This window comes from Phodopus roborovskii, unplaced genomic scaffold (assembly GCF_943737965.1).
Source record: "Phodopus roborovskii unplaced genomic scaffold, PHOROB, whole genome shotgun sequence".
NCBI lineage: Eukaryota > Metazoa > Chordata > Mammalia > Rodentia > Cricetidae > Phodopus > Phodopus roborovskii.
The window spans coordinates 257,683-280,793 of record NW_026126689.1 but is presented as its reverse complement, the minus strand read 5'-3'; the positions used below and the strand labels follow the sequence as shown (position 1 = coordinate 280,793).

Below are 23,111 nucleotides of genomic sequence, written 5' to 3'. Positions count from 1 at the left end.
TTGTTCTTGTTCCTCAAGGCCAAATAACAGGATGTTTGACCAAAGGCGAAGTTACTAGATGCTTTGAGAAATTAAGGATTAAGCTTGTTTGTTCCTTGAACCATGGAAAGGAAAGAAGGTGTGTGTGTATGTGCGTGTGTGCATGCGTGCTTGGGGGCTATAAAATGACTATGAGAAGTAAATTTGGGACTGGTGCAGTATTCACTAAGAGTCCTCCTGACTCTATATTCTGTATTTTGTCTCTTTCTTAATCCTCACTCCCCTGTTCAGGTACAGGTCAGCTGGCCCTGACATAAATCTCACATACACACACACACACACACACACACACACACACACACACACACACACGTATATATATAGTTAATAACATTAATATTTTCTTTTTGAGATGAACTCAAGTTTTATAGCCCGGACTAGCCTTAAACTTGTGATCCTTCTGCCTCAGTCTACCAAGTGCTTGGATTATAGGATCATGGGTACCTAGCCCTGGGAAAATTTTTAAATTGATTGTTTAATTTGTATGAGTGTGCATGCATGATATGGGGGTGAGGTCCTTTCCATGGTGCGCATGAGGAGGTCAGAAGAAAACTTCTTGGAGGTACTTCTCTCCATCTGCTTTTATGTGGGTTCTAAGGTCAAATTCAAGTTGGCAGGCTTTTGTGTAAACTTCAGCAGCCCAAAATTTCTTAGTATATAATTTTTCACTAAATTAGGTCATTTCTTTTTCTGGTAAATTATTTATGCTTTTTTAGGGCTGTGAGGAAGTAGAAACTTACAATGCTTAAAGAAATATGAAGTATTTAGGTAAGTGAGTAAATAGTAGATTTCTTTTGAACTTGAATTAAGTAATGACATCTCGTATTTATTACTTCTTATGGTTATTATATGTCATACCCTATGGTAGGCTCAGAAATTTTTATTTTTTAAAAAATTGTAATGTTAAAAAAACATCAAATCACAGAAGAAGTCAATGCTCCGTGCTTGGCTGCTTCTGTGTGAACAGCTACTGCTGTGTTCACTTTTCACACAGAGAAAACTTTATGAGTGCTGGAATCCGGTGGAACAGTCAGGAAACAACACTCGAGTAACAGATCCACATTTCAAGGCAGGCCTTTGACACAGGAGAAGAATTTCTCACTCATAAATTGGGCCTTTCTCCATGAGAGCCTTAGCAATATTTCATTGTCTGCTTAATATTACATGTCCAAAGGGTAATTAAGATATTGTATTAAATGTACAAAAGGTGATTAAAATAAAGGAAAGGAATTCAAGAACATCTTAGCTGTTCAGCTGTTTCTACCAGTGCAGTAACTCCCAGGTTTCAGAATGGCCCCTCAACAGTCATGAGGTTGGAAGTGGGGCTTGATGGTAGAGTGCTGCCTATCCAGGTGCACAGGCCTCTGAGTTTGATCCCAGGCATGGCAAAAAATTAAAAAAGATTGTTTACACAGTTTGCTTTTTCATTGGTAGAACAATCAAAGCTTGTGCTCAGGAGTTTGCTGTTTCCACTTCCTACCCTTCATTCAGCACTGGGGAAGGAAGCCTCGTGATAGGGCAGTCAGTCAGGCTTACTGAGCTCCATCACCTGAGGTAGCACTGTGCTGATGGCTTCCCAAAACTCCATCCTTTCCTGTTTCCTCTCAGTAGTAGTGTGAACTGAATGAATAGTTTTCTCAGCTGGTTTTCCTAAAATCATCTTCTCCCAGCAATCCTGGATGGGTCTGATCCTTACTCAGCCTTGACTGTTGACCTCAGCAAGTCTTTACATAAGCACACGGACCTGTCCTGTGATGACCCAAACCTTGCACCACTAGAGCCGGGTACTTAACCGTGAGTGAGTTTAGCTCTTGTGCCTGCCTGCAGCAAATGCTTGTCCCTTATGCTGCAGGAGCTGCCAGTTGCCTCCTCATGGCTGCTGTTGCTACACTCAGATCTGCAGGTTTCCCTGCATTCTTTCTGTAGGTACTTGGAGTGGGAAGCAGGATTGCAGGTGAAGCTTCCTATTTCTGCCTGCCTACTGCAGATTTCTGTTTTCCTTTGTAGAAAATAATTACAGAAAAGCAGATCAAACAGAACAAAATGTTTTCAAAATACATTGTTGTTGATCTGCAGTCTTTTTGGTATAGGAGTCTGTCTTTGCTCACCTGTTAGCATGGCTTACATCAGATGAACCTAAACATAGGAACGTTTTTAGAAATTTATCAAATATGATCTATGATTCTGCTTGGTCAAGTTTTATAATATGACTCAGCTAAGTCTACACAGATGTCTGATTCTAGTTGCTCATGAAGCTGAAGCAGGCTCTTACAGGTTTAAGCCCTGCTTGGACTACAGAAGCAGGTTCAAATCCAGCCTCAGCAACTAAGTGCAACAAAGGAAAGGAGTTGAGGATATAGCACAGTGAATGTTGTGGGTTCAGTTTCAGTGCAACAAATATAAATTAAGGCTCTGAGGGAGTTACTAGTTCATATAAAGAAATATAGCTAGTAGCCATATGGGAAAATACTCAACCTTGTGACTTTTAATGAAATAAGGGGTTAAAGTGAGGTCTTTAGAATATCTAGTCAGGTGGAAAATAGTTATAAAGAACTTGTCATACAGTATTAAGGAGAGAGCGGGACTATGTTCCCACAGAACAGTTGGGAGTATTGCTGTGATCTTGTGATCTTTCTGCAGAGAAATTTGGAAACACGTTTCTCAGGAGATAAAAATACAAGATGGCTCATCAGTTTATTTACTTTTTAACTTTTAACTCTACCTTAAAGAATTAGTTGTATTTAAATTATATACATAATTAAATTATATCATATTTTGATAATAAGAAATAGCTTCAGTCTTACCTGTTATATTTAGTCATCAGATGGGTAATACATGGGTAAGGATGTGTGCCTCGGAAGGAGAGCCTGTGCCCAGCTACCCAAAGTGCTGGTTTCAGTTCCCAGCACCACAGAAAAGAAGCCCTAACGATTGTTAATTGACGGCATAATGCTCATATGATAATTTGCATGGTCTCTACCTTTGAAGCAGGTAATATACGTGTTGTACTGTGTGGAAAGAGGCCTTGCTTGTGTATTGGGGTTGAAAGTGGTTTTTTAAAGTTCTCTTCTTTATATGTTTTCAGTATAAACATACATTTTAAAATGGGTTTTTATTTTTCTTATGTAACTCTTGATATAGATATACTCTTACAGAAATTACTGCCATGTAAGTGGTCAATTCATGATTTTTTTTTTGTTTTGTTTTGTTTTTAGTGTAGATACGGTATGTTTACTTCCAACCCTGGTGCATAGTGTATATATTCAGATTAAACATGATAAAATGGGTTTTTGGAATGATGATCTAATAGTTAAGGGCACTGACTGCTCTTCTGAGAATCTGGGCTTGGTTCCCAGTGCCACATGGTGGTTTACAACCACATAGAGCTCTAGTCCTAGGACCTTCTTCTTCTTTGTAAGCACTGGGTATAGACTTGATACACAGACGTATACTCATAAAAATAAATGACTCCTTAAAAATTATAAGAAAATTCTGTGCTTTATTGCACACAGTTGAAAGTAAACTTTGCTTTTGAAATATGCCATGAGTTGTGATACTTGTTAGGGTAGGATATTTCTTTTCAGAAATGAATGTAATTGCAGGCCAGAGAGACCTGTTTTATGACTTGTCAATCTGATTATATCAATGATATTCTACTCGATGATGAAGGTGGAAACTGATTGGTTTGTGTGCTAGGAATCGAACCCAGGGCCTTATGCATGTAGGTAAGCCATCTGTTCCTGACCAGTCCAAGTGGATGTCAGTAGAAATAGTTCAGGTTTCCACTTTTCAGTTGTAGTTGGGGAAGAAGTGGATGGGACGTGGCTCTGATAGTTTGTTTTGTCTCTTTTTTTGAATTTTCCCTTAGAAAATAGAAATTATTTGAATTTTGCAATAATTAGAAGTAAAAAGCTGATTGCCCAGTATGTGCATGTCAAGAATGATATGCTGTGGGTAGCAGCCATTTGAGTCAGCCCAGGCCCTTCTGCACTGATGCGTGTGGGGAGACATTGCATCCCCTCCTCCCCTCAGGTGATGGTGATGTGTGGGTAGCTGGAGATGAAATTTGAGGAGGTAGTTTCTCCTGTGTCTGTCCTTAACTGGGCCTGGCATAAAGTAGGTGCCTTAGGGACCTGTTGCAAGAGGACACCAATAGGATCCAGTTACAGACTTTAATTCCTATTAAGCCTAAAGAGCCAACAGAAAATGAGTCATTTCTCTGATATTGGAAGAGTTGTGTTATCTTCTGGGCCTGAACCCATCTCTGTAACATAACCATGCTGTCTGATAGCATTTCCCACCTGCTGGTAGTAGGAAACCCCAGCAGACCTCAAAGAAAAGCCTAGATCACTTTAGGTTCCTGTCAGCTTCCATGCCAAAGAAACTTTGAGGGGGTCCTTGGAAAAGAAATCAGTGTTTAAAGTCAGTGTGTGGATTTGTTATGGTCTGTGGCTGACTTAGTATTGTACAATCAACCCATTGCCTGCGGTATAAAACTTTTATTTCATTGCCTTTTAGATTTTTTAATTTCTACTGTTAAATACTATACTGCTTCTTTATTCTTATATTTCATTTTTTGTCACATTGCACTTTATTTTTTGATTTAGAAGTGATTTATGACTAGCTATGTTCTACTTAGTGTATTTTTAGATATCATCCATTTTATACCATGCATCAGCATTCCATCTTGTCTTTCAGTGGGTTGGTGGGCATTTGGGTTTTGTTTTCTGGCTGTTAAGAAAAATACAGTTCTGTGTGTGTCTGTGTTGATACAGTTGCAAAACTGTATTTTTATAAACTGACTTTTATAAAGTGGCTGCATCATTTTGCTTGCCCACTAACATTATTTGGCAGTTCCTGTTTCTTCCCATTCTGGCCTATCTTTATTTTGTTATCAATTTTAGCCATCTTAGTGAACATGAAGTAGTAGCTCATTGTGATTTGACTTGCATTCACTGGAGATTAATGCTAGTAAGGATCTTTCATGTGTTTATTGGCCATTAATATATCTTTTAGATCTTTTTGCTTATGTTTAATTGATTTGTCTCCTTGTTACTTATGTTCCTTTCTCAGATTATGGTTTACAATATTTTCTGCTTTGTGGGTTGTCTTTTCTTTTTTAAAAAGATACTGTTTTATTATGTGTATGTGCATGAGCCTGAGTAAGTATATGTGTACCATGTGTGGTGCAGGGCCCCATTCAGTCCAGAAGAGCATGCCCAGTAGCCTGGAACTGGATGTTAACAGGCGACAGTGAGTTGCTGTGTGGGTGCTAGGAATCAAACCTGGGTCTTTCAGAAGGGCTGCCAGTGCACTTAATCAGGTAGTGTCTGAGCCATCTCTCCAGGCCACTGTTTTGTTTTTTTAATCATTTTAAATTTTTATTTATGATTGTGTGAGTGTAGGCACATTGCAGGGGCATATGGAGTTCAAGAATTCCCTGGAACTGGGATTATAGGCAGTTGTGAACCTCCTGGCTAGGATTCTGGAATTAAACTTGCGTCCTCTAGAAGAGCAAGAAGTGCTCCTAGCCACCGAGACATATTTCCAGTCCCTCAGGTTTATTTTCTGATGTTCAGCTTATTTTACTAAGTATATATCTTTACATGTCATTCTGTATATGTTTCTCATACTGGTTAATGAATAAAGCACTGTTGGCCAATAGGAAAAGAAGATAGGAGGGACTAGGAGACAAGGAGGAAATAGGAAGTAGTAAGGAGGAGTCAAGATGGAGAGTCTGGAGAGACTAGAACCACCAGCCGCCTCTCGCTGGTAAGACCACATGGAAATACATAGAAATGGGTTAATAATTTACACAGAGCTAGCCAATAAGAAACTAGTAACTGGCCAACAGAAATATATCTATTACAGAGTCTCTGTGTGTTAATTGGGGCTGGTGCGGTGGCGGGACAAGACCAGTGGCGGCGGGAGGAAAAACTGAACGCCTTACATATGTGGTATCTGTGTTTGTGCATTCATACATGTGTTTGGAGGCCAAAGGTTGATGTCATTTGTCTCCCTCCGTCATAACCTACCTTAGTTTTTGAAACGAAACCTGTGTCAAAATCCATTGTTTAAAGGCTAGCGTGGCTGTCTAGCAAGCTCTGGGGATGATCTGTCTACTCCAGCACACCACCACTCCTGGCCTTTTTATGTGGTCTCATAACAGACTCTTCAGCTGAGCTGTCTATATTTGTCCCACTGTGCAGAGCAGTCTGGCATGGAACTTGATGTCGTTTATTAAATAATCTTTTACCCACTGATTTTAAAGTTCTTCATATAGTAAATTCTTAAGTACGGGTGAATGTTGTATTTGGTGACTGCATCCTGTATCTGACAGTAGCAGTTGACAAAGTGGCTTTCTCAAAGGCCGTCCTCTGCCTTTCTCCTCCCCAGCCCCAAGTCCTGTCTCTGATTTCCATGCCTGTCTTGCAGTGGTTTGTGGGCCTGCTGCTGGTGCTGGTGTTGTGGGAAGATGTGGCTCTGTTGCTTGTACTTTGCTTTCACTCTCAGAAATACATTTTTGGGTAAACCCAGTTTTGAGTGATCTTAAAGTTATTTATACATAGTATTTATACATGATGTGTGCTTCTGGATGTTATTTATAGCAAGCATCATTGTCTTTGATTAGTATTGGCTTCTGTTTTTCTTTAACTGAATAATGCAGTTATTATTTTTTCTTTGTTATTTGCAATCTTTCCAACCTGTTGGAGTTTTCAGGACAATTTCCACAAAATACTCAGGTTAAGCAATTTTAGAGGTCTGGGGTTTTTCTTTTCTTGGCAGTATTTCAAGAATGTTCCATATGCTTTCCAGGCCTGTGGACATCCTTCTGAATGGACTTACTGGCTTTTAACTTTATCAGTTGTGTGAATGGCATCTTTTTCTATTCTAGCTTTTAGCAGGTTTTGATCAATGATTGGGAATGTATGTAAACAGAAGGAAATAAGTTCACATTAATCACCGTTAGCATCTATGGTATGTGTTAATCTCCTTAACTTTCTCCAAGTCATGTTTATAACTACTGTACTAGTGTGCATCAGTCCAACCAAGCTCGGGGAGCTGGAGTCCCTCCTTCCAAGTCAAAAAGGGGGCAGACTCCTGGAGGAGCTCAGTTTGTTGGCTTAGAGTTATACAAGCGTCTGAAGGAGTTTTTGAAGAATTACTTGACAAATCTTCTCAAGGTAAGATGTCTCACTGCTATTATAAGCTTATAAAAATGCTTTGCTTTGTTTTTCCTTAGCGTGCAGTGATTTTATCATGGCTGCCATCTGTCACGTTCACTGCTTTCAGTTGGCCCTATGCCCAGACTGGGTTGGCTGTCTATACAACTGCCCCCCAATCTGTGATTGAAAAGCTCACACTCAAACCATTGCTTGGGCAATGATGGATCTTTACCCATGGCCTTCTGCCTTTGGTGTTTAGTAGTTTGTTCTATAGCAAAGAAACTGGGTTGCCTTACACTGGCCATTGGGCGGGCAGGTAGTGTTGTACATGTCTTCAATCAATGAAGGTGTTTCTACTCTCTACCTGGAAGGTTCTGAATCTCTTTAGTGTACAGTTCATTTTTTTAATTTATGTGGATAATATATAGGGTATTCTACATATTCTACATGCTGCAGGTTTTTTTTTTTTTTTTTTTTACAAGCTAAGTGGAAACATCCCCTATCCCCCCTCACCCCGCACCCACCCCCCACCCTGGCTTTTCCAGACAGGGTTTCTCTCTGTAACTTTGGAGCCTCTCCTGGAACTCTCCCTGTAGACTAGGCTGACCTTGAACTCACAGAGATAGCCCTGCGTCTGCCTCTTGAGTGCTGGGATTAAAGGTGTGCACTACCATCTAGTGTGAAAACATATTCTAACTGACTATAGTTAACTGACAAGTTATAACTAATGTTCCACTTTGATGTTCTTAAACATGAAGCATCTTGCTACAGCCCCTGTCTTTTGTGTTCACAGCATTATGCAAATAAAGCCTTGTAAGCAAAGTATGTTCTAAGTAGCTAATTTCATCAGCAACATATTTGCATCTTACATCTAGAATAGGTCAGCTTTGCAGTTTAAAATTTATTTCATTTAAATAAACAAAACCTTTGGTTGTATTTTGGTGTGGCCAGGTATTTACATAGATGGTTGGGTCACTTGAATGTTGTCACTGGGCTGTGGCTTTCCACATGAAGACACTGGGGCTTGAATAGGCCACCATTGGCTGGCCTTTACTACAGCTCTTTGACACAGCACCTGTAAATGGTAGTGCAATGTTTTCAAAGGAGGACATACTGTGGAGATACCATTAATACCTAATTTTTCAATTACTTTTGTCCACATAAAACTTGATGAGTTTAAAGTAAAAACCATTTTGATAACTTCCTACTTTCTTCCTGAGGTTTTGTTAGAGAAGAAATATTATATTGCTATAGTTAGGTTCTTTATTAAAAAATGTAACAAATGCCATAATTAAGATTAATATTTTTGTAAGTTTACAAATTTGTGAAACAGTCCATATTTTTTTAAATGATTGCATTAGTTTCCATTGTATTTATTAATAGGATAGGTTGATTTTTTTTTTTTTTTTTTAAACTGGAAAGATGTCAAACAGATGTTTTGGAGGTAGATTCTGTAATAAGGAATTGCATAAAAACTAAACAAAGCAGAATATGTAGGTTCATATCTGTAACTCCAGCACTTGCCTATAATCCTAGCTTTCATGGGGTTGGAGGCAGAGGAGGAACACAAAGAAATTCAAGGTCATCCTCAGCCTGATTGTGAGTTCAAGGCCAGCCTTGGAAAGCATGAGACCCAAGGGTAAAGAAATTGCCACTAGGTACTTGGGCTACATACTTGAGTTTAGGGGTAACCTGGGCAGCTTAACAAGAGCCTGTCTTGAGTTAAAAGTAGAACAGTTGCCTAGAGCTAGAGTAACCCTGGGTTCCCTCACCAGTGCTAAGGAAAAAGCATGAAAGAAATCTTCCATTGCATTCTGAAAGCTTAGAGTGCACTCTGGGACTGCATGTGCACATTCAACCAACTTAACTTGATAATGAAAGAACTTTTTAGTGTTTTTGTAAGAATTTATTAGCATATTTCATACACAGCAATTAAAAGTACCCATCTATAAACCATATATATTCATGTATTTTATGCAGTAGCTTTCTCAATAACTTCTGTCTTGATTATGTGACAAACCAGGTCATATTAAAGCTTTAGTGTACTTGTTTTTAGGATGGAGAAGATTTAATGGATGAAAGTGTACTGAAATTCTACACTCAGCAGTGGGAAGATTACCGATTCTCCAGCAAAGTGCTGAATGGAATCTGTGCCTACCTCAATAGACATTGGGTTCGCCGAGAATGTGATGAAGGCCGAAAAGGAATATATGAAATCTATTCAGTAAGATTTGTTTTTAAAAGATAAATAACATTTAAATATGTTGTGGGAAATTGGAGCTGTAAAATAAACAGTTAAACAGTCCTGTGTTTACTTTTGAAGTGTCTTCAATTCATTGACCAGTTAAGGTTTGCCTGGAACTGCTTGAGCATTACAGACTACTGAAGGCCATTCCTGCTTTTTCTCTTTCCATGTATTTTGTGCAACATTTAAAACAAGTTTAAATAAAGCACCAACATACAGACTCAGCCAGACATGGTGGCATATGCCTTTAATCCCAGTACTAGAGAGACAGAGGCAAACAAATGCCTCTTGAGTTGCAGGCAGCCTATCCCTACACAGTGACATGCTGTTAGACAAGAATGAGCCACCTTTGTTACTTCTTAAATCTGCTTTAAAATCCACACTTTCTGTGTCATCAGTGTGGCTGCTGTTTAGAAGTGCAGTGTACCGCCATAAGTTCTATCAAGTAGAAACAGTATCCCAGTCTGTGTCCAGAGTGTGCTGCTTAGAGAGCCTGCTCCAGTGATTTGCTAGTTTGTATCAAAGCTCAGTGGAACAGTTGTAGGTGTGGTTTTTGTCCTAGGCCCAGAGTCTCTAGCAAATGTGACTGCTTTGTCATGCAGTGACTTCATGACTAATTGCATGTAAGATTTTTTTTTTTCCTTTTTCTATTCATTTTTAATTAGAGAAGATTGTTGGTTTCTATTGCGGTAAATAAGGATCAGGATAAACAAATAGGCCGAATAGATGTTTATTCAGGGAGAAATAACTTACAACCTAGACAGATGAACACCAGGAAATTAAAGATCCTCTCCTGTCCGAGTCACGCCAGAAAGAGAGAGCCTTTCCTGGCCCCCTCCGACCTCCTTCCACAGGTCACTTTCGCCCATGGCTCCACCCCCCAATGGGCGTGGTCAGTGCCACAGAAGGAGACAAAGTAAATATCCCACTACAGGTTTCCTTCCAAGTCACCTAGAGAATCTATGTTAATTTCATTGTTAACATGTTAAGTTTTGACACTAAGACTCGTTTGTTCTAACCTTTCCTGACATTTCTTTGGTTTACCTCCTTGCCTTCTTTTGCTCTTTAAAAGCTTTATTTCTTTGAATCAACAGATCACCCAGAGTTAGGCTAGGTCTAAGGATGCAGTTGGTAATTTAGAAAACAGCTGGAAGAAAACATTGTTAAAGTGTAGTGAAATGTTAGGGTCTGATAGCCGTTCTCCTGTCATTCTCCTGTCTGAAGAGGCTGGGGAGGAAAGGTTTGGGGCTGAGCATAATGGTCTAGGTTGCTTCTCTCCTACAAGAATTCCTAATAATGCTGAGCCTGGTAGTATACGACTTTATTCCCAGCTCATGCAGAGGAAGGTGGGTCTCTGGGAGGCCAGCCTGGTCCACAGACATAGCCAGGGCTACATGGGGATGGGGGTGGGGGGATAGACAAAAAACTTAAATATTGCTCTTGTGGCATTTATTTTATTGGTGACACTACTTGAAAAATACTTTTGATAGAAATTATTCATATGCATATTTTCAAAAACATTTTTACAAACTTAATTTTATCTCTAGTTAATTTGGGGGAGACTGATAGCATTTATATTTAATTAATATCTTGATACTTTATGTGTAAAGAATTGTAAATTTTAATTCTTTTTTAACTTTCTAATACCTCTCCTAACAGTTTAAAATTATGTATGAATTCTAACTTTCTTCTTTATAGTAATTAATCGTAGTATAATACTTGTAGGAAGACTAGGAATGAAAAAAATGGACCATAGTATTTATACATTCATGCTAAAATGCATATATTGGGGCTGTGGAGATAGATGGTTCAGGAACACTTTAGTCTCCATCCATGTGTGTACATCCTCAGATACACATGTGAGCGTGTAACATGTACACACAAAAACATGTCTCACGTGTAGTAACATGAAGACATGAGTACAATAGGAGGTTTTAATAAGTACAAGAAACTGCATTTAAAATACATAATCCAGATATAAAATTTGGAAGATTTTTATATTTATCTTGATATGTTAGAAAACTTTGGTAGTGACTGGAATTACTTTTATCAGGTGTATCTGGTCTAAAATTATTTGATTCAGGGAATACATTGACATGTTGAATCTATTACTGGTTTTTAAGCTAATACAAGTGTTCACCTTAAATGAGAATGTTCTTTTTCAACTTTACTGTTAAAATGTGAGCTGGTTAACATCTGTGCAAAGTGATTTACTTGAGAAGGAGCTCTGATTTTATTGTAATAGTAGTTTTGTGTTGTTTTGGTTTTTTACTGAGTTTTAATCTAGGAATTTTGGTAAAACTAAGAATTCATATCATTGTCTGACTGCTTTTGTAGAACCATAGTGAAATTTAGTTATTTAATGCATCTTTCCCCCTTTTTACCCAGCTTGCATTGGTGACTTGGAGAGATTGTTTGTTCAGGCCATTGAATAAACAGGTATCTACTCTGGAATGTGTTTCCTTTTAAAATAACTTCCCACTTTTATGTTGTCTTCCCAGGCCTTTGAACTATCTCAAGAATCATTGTTGGTCTGGGTACATGGCTCTGTTGGTAAAGTGCTCGCTGTGTTTGCATGAGGCCTGGGGTAGATTCCCAGCACCCATGAGGACAGCAGGTGTGGTGATGCCCACTAGTGACCCTAGCACTTGAGAGTAGGGCTGGGCAGATCCCTGGGCCCCTGCCAGTAACACCCCTAGCTCTCTGAATGCACTCCATGGCAGTGAGAAACTGCATCTCAAAAAACAAGGTGATGACCTGGGGAGCAGTACTTGAGATTGTTCACTGGTCATGTACATACCCATCCACCTAAAAAATTTGTTACCTTGTATTTAATGGCTTTAAACGTGTAAAGGATTTGTAAGATACATTGTGACCTGTAACATGTCTACCTAATATTTTTTCTGTATTCTTAAAGGTAACAAATGCTGTTTTAAAACTGATTGAAAAGGAAAGAAATGGTGAAACCATCAACACAAGACTGATTAGTGGTGTTGTACAATCTTATGGTAAATAATTTGTCTTTATTCAGTTTTCATATCACATGACAATTATAATTCTAACATTCATTTAAAAACATTTAAATATCAAGAATATCAATCCATTTTTAAGGTACTTTTAAGTAGTAATTTTGTAAATTATAAATAATTTAATCTTTGTACTTTGAGAAAATAAATTATCTCCTTTGCTACTTTCATGAGGAAATATGATGTGGTTGTTTTTGACTTAAGTGATAACCAGAAATCTATCAGCTTAAAAAATTGAGATTGAGGCCCTGATTAACTGTAGACTTTCTCTAACTGAACTTGTGATAATTTTGAAGTATCCCTGGCCCAGGTAGAGGTGATTTACTGCTATGCATCTTGAAGTTTATTGTTTTGTTTTTATTGAAACAAGAATATTTCAATACTAGTGAATAGCAGTTAACCTTATAAACCTCCATTATGTATTGATCTTTCAAGTGTAACTTAAAGTATTATCTGTGAAACATAACAAAAAGTAGGGTAAACACAGCTCATATTTCTTTCTAGTGGAATTGGGGCTGAATGAAGATGACGCATTTGCAAAGGGCCCTACGTTAACAGTGTATAAAGAATCCTTTGAATCTCAATTTTTGGCTGACACAGAGAGATTTTATACCAGAGAAAGTACTGAATTCTTGCAGCAGAACCCAGTTACTGAATACATGAAAAAGGTAAGCCTAAACATACATAGTGTGTAAAGTAGGTGTCAGTTAAGGTGCTACTGCTTCCAGCTCCTCACGAGGCAGGCTTGGCCCTGCTGTCTCACCGTGTCCTCTGGGTCTAGCTTGGGGCTGACTCCTGTAACTCTGCAAGGGACTTCTACAAATTGATAGTCTTGTTCCCTTTGCACATCTAAGGAGGCGCCTGGATAACTGCACACCTTCATGTTTTGAATCACCTCCCCTTGAGTGCGACTGACTAGTGGGCTCCAGAAGTTTTCAGCTAGATACTCTTGAGATTTGCTAGTTATTATTTATTTGTTTGTTTTTGCTACTTTTCTCTTAAATATTTCCTAAGAGTCTATAGCTTAGTCTTCAAGATTATTTTAGGAAGGAGGATCTAAATTCTGACTTTGGAGAAGAACCATGTATCATATCTACGAGCATTATTTTACTACATAAAGCTTCCATGAACTTCTAATAGGATTTTTTTCTGCTTTTCCTTGGAAATTCAGGTATTCTGGATGTAGGGTCTGAGGAAAGACAATGTCAGGAGTCTACAAGCTTTCTGTTGTATACTGCCAGGCCTAAATATCTTTAGGCTTTGCATGCTATGCTGTGTATGATCTCTTCCACCACGGTTCAACTTTGCTGTTATAACACAACAGTCATAGCAATGTGCAAATAAACAAAAAATGTACATTCGGATTTTGCCAACAGACTGTAGTGTTTGGCAACTCCTCTCCTGAATGTACTAAATTTTCAGACCAACCCTAATACCTGCAATACCTGCTTGTCCTCTCTTGGGCAGGAAATGGACTGTAAAGTCTTTGCTTCCGTGTTCAGAAAAAGATTATAGAAGACCAACCACCCTGCTTCCGACTTACAGAAAAAGTCATACCCAGCTTGTGGTGTCCCAAGTGCATTTTCATATGGTGCACTTACACTAGGGATGTAAGTGGGCCTTCTGAGTTTGAAATTGAAACTCAGTTACATACTTTGATATCTCAAAACCCAACTAAAGTGAACTATTTTGTTGTTTATGTGGAATAGAAGCAGTTCTTTGTATTTTGTATGTGACTGAAACCTGGCCAGCTCCTTATGAGTATTTGAAATATAACCTGCTCATTATTTAATTTTTTAGTGTGACAGTGTAGTTTTTGTAAGAGTGTTTGCCTTTGTTTTGTCTATATTCGTCTGTTTATATACCTGCATGTATATAGACTGGTTCTCTCCTTCTATTGTATGGGTATCAGGTCATCAAGATTAGCAACAAGCACCCTTTTCCCACCTAGCCATGTCTTTAAAATGGAACCCTTCCTCCATGCTGTGTGCCACTGTGGTACCCGACTACCCTTTGTGGACTTGTGTCTGCATGCCACTGTGGTACCCACCTACCCTTTGTGAACTTGTTTATGATTGTGGTGTTGTCTCCTGCACAAGGGAAGCAAGTTTTAGGGCAGTGGTGCGTGCACACTCTAAACAAGGAAATCTGTTTTTTAACATTCTGACAACTTCAAGAATAACAGTGTCTGGTGTGTAGGGTGTTTGCAAGCCAGCCTGTGCCCAGCTTTTGAGCTTTATAAAAGCATGAAAGGTCCATCTTGTTCTGGAAATCCATAATTTAGACTCTTAAAAACAAACGATGTATAAATTCAGCCACATGAACACTTTTGTCTCATACAGCAGGAATCTTATATCCTTGTATCTTGAACTAGGCCGCTAGTTCTAAAGGTTAAAGGATGACCTTAACCATCCTATTTACCTGTGGACAGGAATAATAATAGTAGGTGATATCGGGGATTTGGTAAGCTTTAGTTTTAAAATAGTAATGAGGTTTGAAACAGTATGCATGTGCTAGATGTCTGTGTTGAAAGGAATTATAGACAAGTGTGGCAAAGCAAACGTGATGGAAGGCTCTGGCCTTACACACGTACGCCTCAGTCTCCATCGTGTACCTGGGCAGGAAGGGAACCACCAGATAAAAGTTAGCAACTTTAGTACTTTGAGAAGAAAACAATCAAGTAGAATACATCTCAGTAGAATAATACTGAGGTAATACCCTGTGACAAGATTTCCTGCCTGGTTCCATAGCCATCAACCAGTAAGAGAAACATGTACAGAATTACATCTTCCATCAGTTCCCTGCTTTCAGCAGCCTATTTGAGCTAGGTGTCGACAGTCCCTAGGTGGAGCGTCTGCTTATTTGCTGTTGTCAGGAGTATTTTAGTACAAACATTTGATAATTCCTGGTTCATCCAAGGATGGCTTAGATGGTTTAACAGCTGTAAGCTATATTAACACTTTAAAATCTATCTCATGTGATTGAGATTAATCTGACCTATGAAAAAAGCAAAAAGAAAAAAATAATTTTATCTGAATATTCTAAATTCCTAATATTTTTATTATTATTATTAAAAAAAAATATGGGCCGGAGAGATTGATCAGGAGTTGAAAGAGTGGATATTGCTCTTGCAGAGGACCTGGGTTTGGTTTCCAGCACCCACATGGTAGCTCATGGTCATCTGTAACCACATTTCTGAGGGATCCAGCAACCTCTTCTGGCCTTTGTGGGTACATAGTGTTCATACATAACATGTAGCCAAAGCACTCATTCACATAAAATAACTAGCTTCATGGTTTTGCTTACAACCTCTCAGTTTTATTTTTTTCCACCCCCTTGTTTTTGCTGAGCATTGTTCCTGATGGCGTTAATCAGGCATTTTCAAGAACTTTAGGGTACTTAAGTCATTTGAGTATGGTCAGTACTGAAGGTGAGCAATGGATCCCCAAACGGTCCCCAGTTAGGGCCTGCTTCCTTATTTATGCCACTTGGCTCCTGTAAGAAGCTCTATAAACTGACAGCCTAGTGGGTGTCCCGAGAGAATACACAGGGACATCAAAGCCTAGGTGACCCCTGTTCTCCCAAGAAATGGGTGTAACTTAAAACAGGAAGAGTGACACTTAGTGTGCCAGTGGAACGAAACCCTGGAATTGAGCAGCAGGATCTGAACTTGGAATTTATTGTTCTAGAAGAACTTTGATAGTCCAAGAAACAAAAGTTCAAATTAAAGACTTTGTAAAACACACAATGATAGCCTCAACAAGCCCGAGACACTTGGCACACTGCAGTGTTGCTGTGAGCTTTTTTATTTATTTATTTATTTATTTTTTGTGGGAGGGGAGCCTATTTTGTTTCGTTTGAACTTAAGCATTAATGATTTAGTATAGGTTAGTGGATAATATTTCATTTATCAAGTTTACTGTAAATTATTTTACTATATTTTGAATTTTAATTTTCTTACTAGAAATTTACTAACTTCAAACTTTCGTGTTTCTTTGTGACTTATCTTTTATCTTGTTCCAGCTTTTTGGATTACTCACTGGTTGGTTAGAGGTCATTCTGTGCTAAGGCTTTGTGATGCCGATCCAGTTTACTTTATGTTTGGCTTCCTAGAAAGTATGTGATTATGTGCTGAGGCTCTAGCTGTTTTCCTGTAGTTTAATAACTACCCATTTGATGGTTCAAGTTCTGCCTAGTCAGTTTTCTTAGTATTGAATGTTTATTAAATTCCAATGGTAATTCTCCAGGTTTATCTGAGAGGTCCCTGTGAAAAGTAAAATACTTTTGTCTTTTTTTTATACAGATCAACTGAAAAATTCAAGGCTATCATTGAAATTTCTTGCTTGCTCTGATAGTGTAGCAGTTTCTCAGTGACTCTGTACCACATGTTTCTGGTGACAGATTCTACAATATACTGTCATTTACTTGGGTGTTTGTTGTATTATATTGTCTATTAGCCTCTCTTCCTTGGAGAGAAATCCCGAAGTTGAGACTCCTAAGTGGTTGAGTGGGCTTTTGAGGTGTGTTCAGTAATTGGCAGAAGAAGCCATCTCTTGCCAGGCATTAATGGCGCACACCTGTAGTCCCAGAACTCAGGAGGCAGGAGGCAAGCTGATCTGTGAATTTGAGACCAGCCTGGTCTAAAGAGCAAGTTCCAGGACAGACTCCAAAGCAACACAGAGAAGCCCCATCTCAAAAAGTGCCATTTCTCCTTCCCTCCCTCCCTCTCTTCCTCTTTCTTTCCTTCTCTCCCTCCCTCCCTCCCTCCATCCCTCCCTCCCTCCCTCCCTCCCTCCATCCTTCCCTCCCTCCCTCGGTTCCTCGTTCCCCTCATTGCTGGTGATTATTTCTGAGTGGTCGTTTCTGGGATTATATTGGTGTGACCCTTTAGTTCAAACAACTTTCAAACCAAAGTAGTGCTTCTTAATTCAGAGTCCATATGTTGCAAAGAACTTGTAGGTTTCTTTCATGGTCATAAGAATGTGGGTCGCTGCCTCCAAAATGTGAAGTACCATTCACCCAAAGAAAAATTATATGAAGACATTTGAATTGTTGATTATAATAATGTTCTTAGGGCACTTAAAGGGTTAGAGCATGTGTTGCAGAGAGTAGAGCATACCAGAGTCTGTATGATATGGTGGGTCGTCGGCCGCCCTCCAGTCTAATCATACTTTACTAGAGCAGATTTCTGTATTTAATTTTCATTGTTCATGTAATAGTTCTTTAGAAGTGACTCAAACCATGGTTTGATTGACTTCTCTGCAGGCTGAGGCTCGTTTGCTTGAGGAGCAGCGGAGAGTGCAGGTCTACCTCCATGAGAGCACACAGGACGAACTAGCCCGGAAATGTGAGCAGGTCCTCATTGAAAAACACTTGGAAATTTTCCATACAGAGTTTCAGAATTTGTTGGATGCTGACAAGAATGAAGGTGAATGTAATTTGTGTCATATACTTGTGTTGGTATTAGCAATGGTGGACAGATTTTTTTTTTTTTAAGATGTCCTTGTTTTGTTTTCTCTTCCCTTAATTGCTCCTCTGTGCTGGTGGGAACTATTAGTGGCTCAGTGACATTGCTGTTGGGATTTAGGATTTTCCATCTTTAACCATCATAGATTGAACACATATACAAAGTGAATAATTTGGGGATCCCTCCATGACTTATAGTTGAAATGAGTATCAATATATATTAAGTTTATTTTTCAAACATATTTTAGTACCTTCTAGAGCATAAATAATATCTCATTGAGATTTTAGAAGACACTGATTACTTTTTCTCTGTTGTTACAGTAATGGTTCATGGTAAAGGAGAAATAAACTTGTAATATCCTGATTTTAACAAAACACCAGATAGTAGATGATTTCTGGTTTCACAGTATGTTGCACTTGATATAATACATACTGAGCAGAATAGGTATGCACAGTTGGTTTCCATGCATAAAATTGGCTCCTTTTTTTCTTTCAGATTTGGGCCGCATGTATAATCTTGTATCTAGAATTCAGGATGGCCTAGGAGAATTGAAAAACTACTAGAGACACATATTCATAATCAGGGTCTTGCAGCAATTGAGAAGTGTGGAGAAGCTGCATTAAATGTAAGTAGTGCCTGCCTAGTGCACCGGAGCTGGGTTTTTTCCCCATGTCAACTGCAGTGGATATTTGCTGCTAATTCTAGGGAGGGAAGATTTTACTGATGTGCCCAGAGAACCTGTTGTTAGCTTTTGAAACTAGGGCATTCACAAGATCCTTTAATTATTCTAGCTCTTCCCTTCTCTCTTTCTCTCCTTCCTTTCTTTTTTTAAAGACAAGATTTCATAATGTAGCCCGTGATGGCCTTGAATTTATGAGATTTACCTGCCTCTTTGTTTGTGCCTCCTGAGTGTTGGGATTAAAGGCTTGCACAACCAGCCCTCTCCAGGACCTTTTAAGTATTGATAATCTCCTTTTTTCATTTTTGTCTTGTTTTTGTATATATAAGTGTTTCTGCCTGAGTATTTGTGTGCCTGAAGAGGTCAGAATAGGGAGGGTCTCAGATGCCTTGGAACTGGAGTTATGAATGGGTGTGAGCCATCATGTGGGTGCTGGGAATTAAACCCTGATCCTCTGGAAGGGCAGCCAGTGATTTTCAACTGTTGTGTGATCTCTCTAGCTTATTTATTTGTTTGTTCATTTGTTTATATTTTTTCACTGTGTCAAAAAGTGGATTTGTACTCACAGGTTCAGTGCCCACAGCAGCCAGAAGAGGGTGCCATAACTCCTAGAGGTAGTGTTTTTATTCTGAGCCACCCAGCTTGGGTGCTGGGAACTAAACTGTGTCCTTTGCAAGAACATACACATTTTTAACTTCTGAGCCATCACTTATCCTAAGTTTGTGAATGATAGGGCTGTAACTTTAGAAGAACAAGGATGCTTTAACTTTTTCTTGTCATGAAACAAAGAAAAATATTCAATACTTTTTTAAATCTAGCATGACCAAGCTGTCATTTTTATGATACTCATTTTTTTTCCAACAGAAGGAGGACTTTAATCCTTCTGTTAGCAAATTTACAGAATGAATTGTGGAAGCAATTCATTCCCAAATCAGCCTTTACACCACCCACATCACACTAAACTCTAGTGTGGACCATGCTGTGGGATGATAGTACCAAAGTGAGCCCTGGTTGGTTCGAGCCCAGTCAGAAACCTGTCACTGAACCTGTCTGTTGCTGCCCTTCCTTGGTCAGATGGGCCGTGAATTCAAGGCAATCCTGGGCAACCTGGTAAATTCTAGACCAGCCTAGGTATAGAAGAAGGCCCTATCTTACTAGAATAAACCCAGAAGTTGTTCATTATGCCTGAAACTTAGAGCTAGCTATTCACAGGCAGGCCAGACATAAATGTTAGGAGAAAACAGAGGTTATAATAATGAGAATAGGTAGCATATCATAAAGCTATGTTTGTTTCTTTTTCAGACAGTAAGCCACATGCAGTCTTGTTTTTACTTACTGTCAGGGAAAACAAGTCTGTTAAGAAAATGTAAATTTCTGCTAAGAATGTATGAGGATTCATGTTTATATCCTTTTTTCTTCCCCAGTTAGGTAATATCAAAATTAATTTTATAGCTTGGCATAACAAACACCTTTAATCCCAGTACAGAGGTAGGTGAATCTCTGTGAATTCAAGGCCAGCCTGGTCTACATAGTGAGTTCCAGAACAGTCAGGGCTGTGTAGATCCCGTCTTAAAAAACAAAAAAAGAAAAAAAAAAAAAAAAAACTATATTACTGAACACACATGGGGTGGTTTAGTGGCTAGTAGGGAAAGGAATTCTGGTTAAACATTGAGTGGTTGTGCTGCAAACAGCCTGTGTGCAGTTGATGGCTTGTGGTCAGGGTGTATGTTTCTGAAACTTTGGCTTTATTTTCGTATAAATCATCTATCTCAGCATAAAGATGCTCAAAAGGCCAGGTGCTTATGGAGAAGGGTCACACATTTGTCCCCAGATGCTTGTGTGATATGTTTGCTTCTTCCTGGGGACAGGTGTTAATTTCTTTCCCCTAACTTCCCAAAGGCAAATTATCCAGAGGCGTGGTCAGTGCTGAGTATCCCTGTGTCCTGCAGTCTGTGGCTAACTACTTTGTGGCACAGAAGCTTGTATAACAATTGCCCTCATTAGCCTCTGGCCCTGTGGAAATGCGGGTGCAGACTTTGCACTTGAAGGTGTATGTAGGCTTAGGTTGAAAGGGTTGTTTAGAAGGAACGCAAATTTATACATAGGAAGAGTGAGAGATGTTTTTTTAAAAATTATGTAAAATCTCAGTTTATTTCTTGAATAGTATTGGGTCACTATGAATTGTTTCTTAGAGTATTTAGTATCATAGCTGGTCCTCAGATGAGGTGTCTTGAGTCTTACTATACAGGTCAGGTGGTCTCTTCTTCTTGTCTAGCCTCCAGAATCATCCTACTGTGGTAGATTGCCCAGTGTCTGACTCAGGTCTTTTTTGAAGACCAGTGTTAGTACACCTTGTGTGTGTGCATTCAAACTTGGGTCCTTATACATGTGTGTACAGGTGCGTGTAGAGGCCAGAGGTCATTGTTGATTGTCTTCTTCAGTCACTTTTCACCTAGGCAGACAGAGCCCTGGAAACTCTCAGTGACTATAAACACAGCCTAAGAAGTAAGACAGAGAGGACTAAAGGAGAGACTGGAAAGGTAGAGGTGGCTGAGCAGATGTTGGGAAAACTTGGAAGCATATAAATTATGCCAACCCCATCCTCAGGGCACAAGGGAAGCTGCTCAGAGCATTAATATTAATCATAACCATGTACTTGACAGAACATTGCTCCGTGTAGAAGGTGATTGAAACTGATAGGAGTGGCTGTAGGAAAAGCAGTAGACTTTGTGACAGCTAAGATGGAGTAACAGCTGGGGAGGGCAGTCAGTCATTGTAGCATACGAAATATAGAGTCACTTGGCCTCTGAAGGGCAGATTGTGCGGGCTTGGTGGGGACTTTGGTGTAGATATTAGATGTGTCAGTCATGGGTATCATTGCAGCTTTTAGAATCATGAATACAATCCCTTGTGGATGGAGAGGAGTTGTTTCTTATATGAAAAAGAAATCTCTCATGTACTGTTATGTATATGAATCAGACTTTAACTATTATGTTCATTTTGTTTTAAACCTAAATGTTTCCTCAAAACCAGGCATGGTGGCACATCCCTGTAACTCAGCCACTCAGGAGGCAGAGGCAGGAAGATCAGACCCAAGGCCAAGAGACTAGCCTGGATTGTGGGACCCTGCCTCAGAAAGCAAAACAAAACAAAACAAAAACCAGGGCTGGTGCAGAGGTGTTGCATGGGAAATAAGATTCTGGGACACAATGTAGGCTGATTGATGTTTTTTTCTGGGAGAAATCACTTACAGCAGAAACAGATGACCACTGTGAGTTCCCGCCCCAAGGATGACCCTGGATGCTCTCTGTCTCCAATCAGGAATTAAGAGAGTGACTAGGGTCCGAGACCCCAGACCTAGACCCCACAAGTCATGTCCGCACCTGTTCCCTGCCCCAGTGGGCGTGGTCAGTGCATCAGGTGCAGGCAGGTGGATGTCTCATTACACAAGGGCTTGATGAGAAGGAGGCCGGGCCTGATAACCTGAGTTTGATCTCTAGGGTTCACAGTAGAAGGAAAACCCTGTCCCCAGAAAGTTGTCACCTGAGCTCACTAGTGCTGTGGCCCCTCCCCTCCCTCATCCTCAAGCATGTCATGTGTACATGGTAATAATGACATTTTTAAAAGTTACTTTTCCTGGGCCTGCTCTTTTGGAACATCTTTCTGTGGGCTGCTATCAATTCTACAACCTCAGCCAAACTCTGCTGGGTCTTCTCTTATATGAAGACTTTAGAATCGATCTGCAGGCTGCTTTATTCTTTGCAAAGCTTTGCATCTCATATGGGGATTTCTTCTGAGCATTTACTAAAAAAAAAAAATGTTTCCAAATCCTGAGTCTGAGGGAAAAACTAAAACAATGAAAAAGCCATAGAAGGGTTTTCATTCTCCTAGCACATAACAGTAAATGTAGAGTCATTACTGACGTCCCAGAATCACGGCAGGGAGCTGGAGCCTGCAGGTGAAGGCTCACATCAGTGCACAGGCCACACTGAGAGGTGAGATGAGAGCACATGGGAAGGGACTTTGCAGGCTCATCACCTACCGGCTCAATAAATGAGTTTACTGCCCCTCCACAGCTAAGCTTGAGTCACTCTCATAAGTTCTAGAATGTTTTTATACATAATATACCTTGTATGACTCCTGTGAGTGGTAGTCCCCAGAGTAGCAGGTTTTTTATAAGCAATCTTGAGTCTTTAAATTGGCAATTTTGGTATTCAATTTGTTCTTTGAAGAGATGTTATCCTCTGTGTGGGCTCTGAGTGGTCCAGCACTGGCTACTTAATTTTCCTGTAGTTGGATGCTCACTGTAGTTTAGAGTTCTTTGTAAAAACCAGTGGCCATGGAAACTAACTGTAAAAAAAGAGTATATGAACATTGTGTAGTAATTTAATGTGAGATCAGAAAGCATTGTAAAACCTGAATCCACCAAAGTAATATGGGCTTTAATGACAAAATTATATCATCACCATATATTTTTTCATGATAATTT

General features: G+C 39.4%; 1 protein-coding gene across 1 annotated transcript in view; it reads left to right on the top strand.

Annotated features, from left to right (window-relative positions):
- The window catches only part of Cul1 (cullin 1), a 66,679-nt gene that overhangs the window by 28,875 nt on the left and 14,693 nt on the right, over positions 1–23,111 (top strand). Inside the window, 8 exon segments of the mRNA XM_051174742.1 lie at positions 7,049–7,223; positions 9,262–9,429; positions 11,839–11,889; positions 12,368–12,458; positions 12,981–13,144; positions 17,742–17,904; positions 18,439–18,492; positions 18,495–18,568. Of these exon segments, the coding sequence (XP_051030699.1) occupies positions 7,049–7,223; positions 9,262–9,429; positions 11,839–11,889; positions 12,368–12,458; positions 12,981–13,144; positions 17,742–17,904; positions 18,439–18,492; positions 18,495–18,568 (940 nt within the window).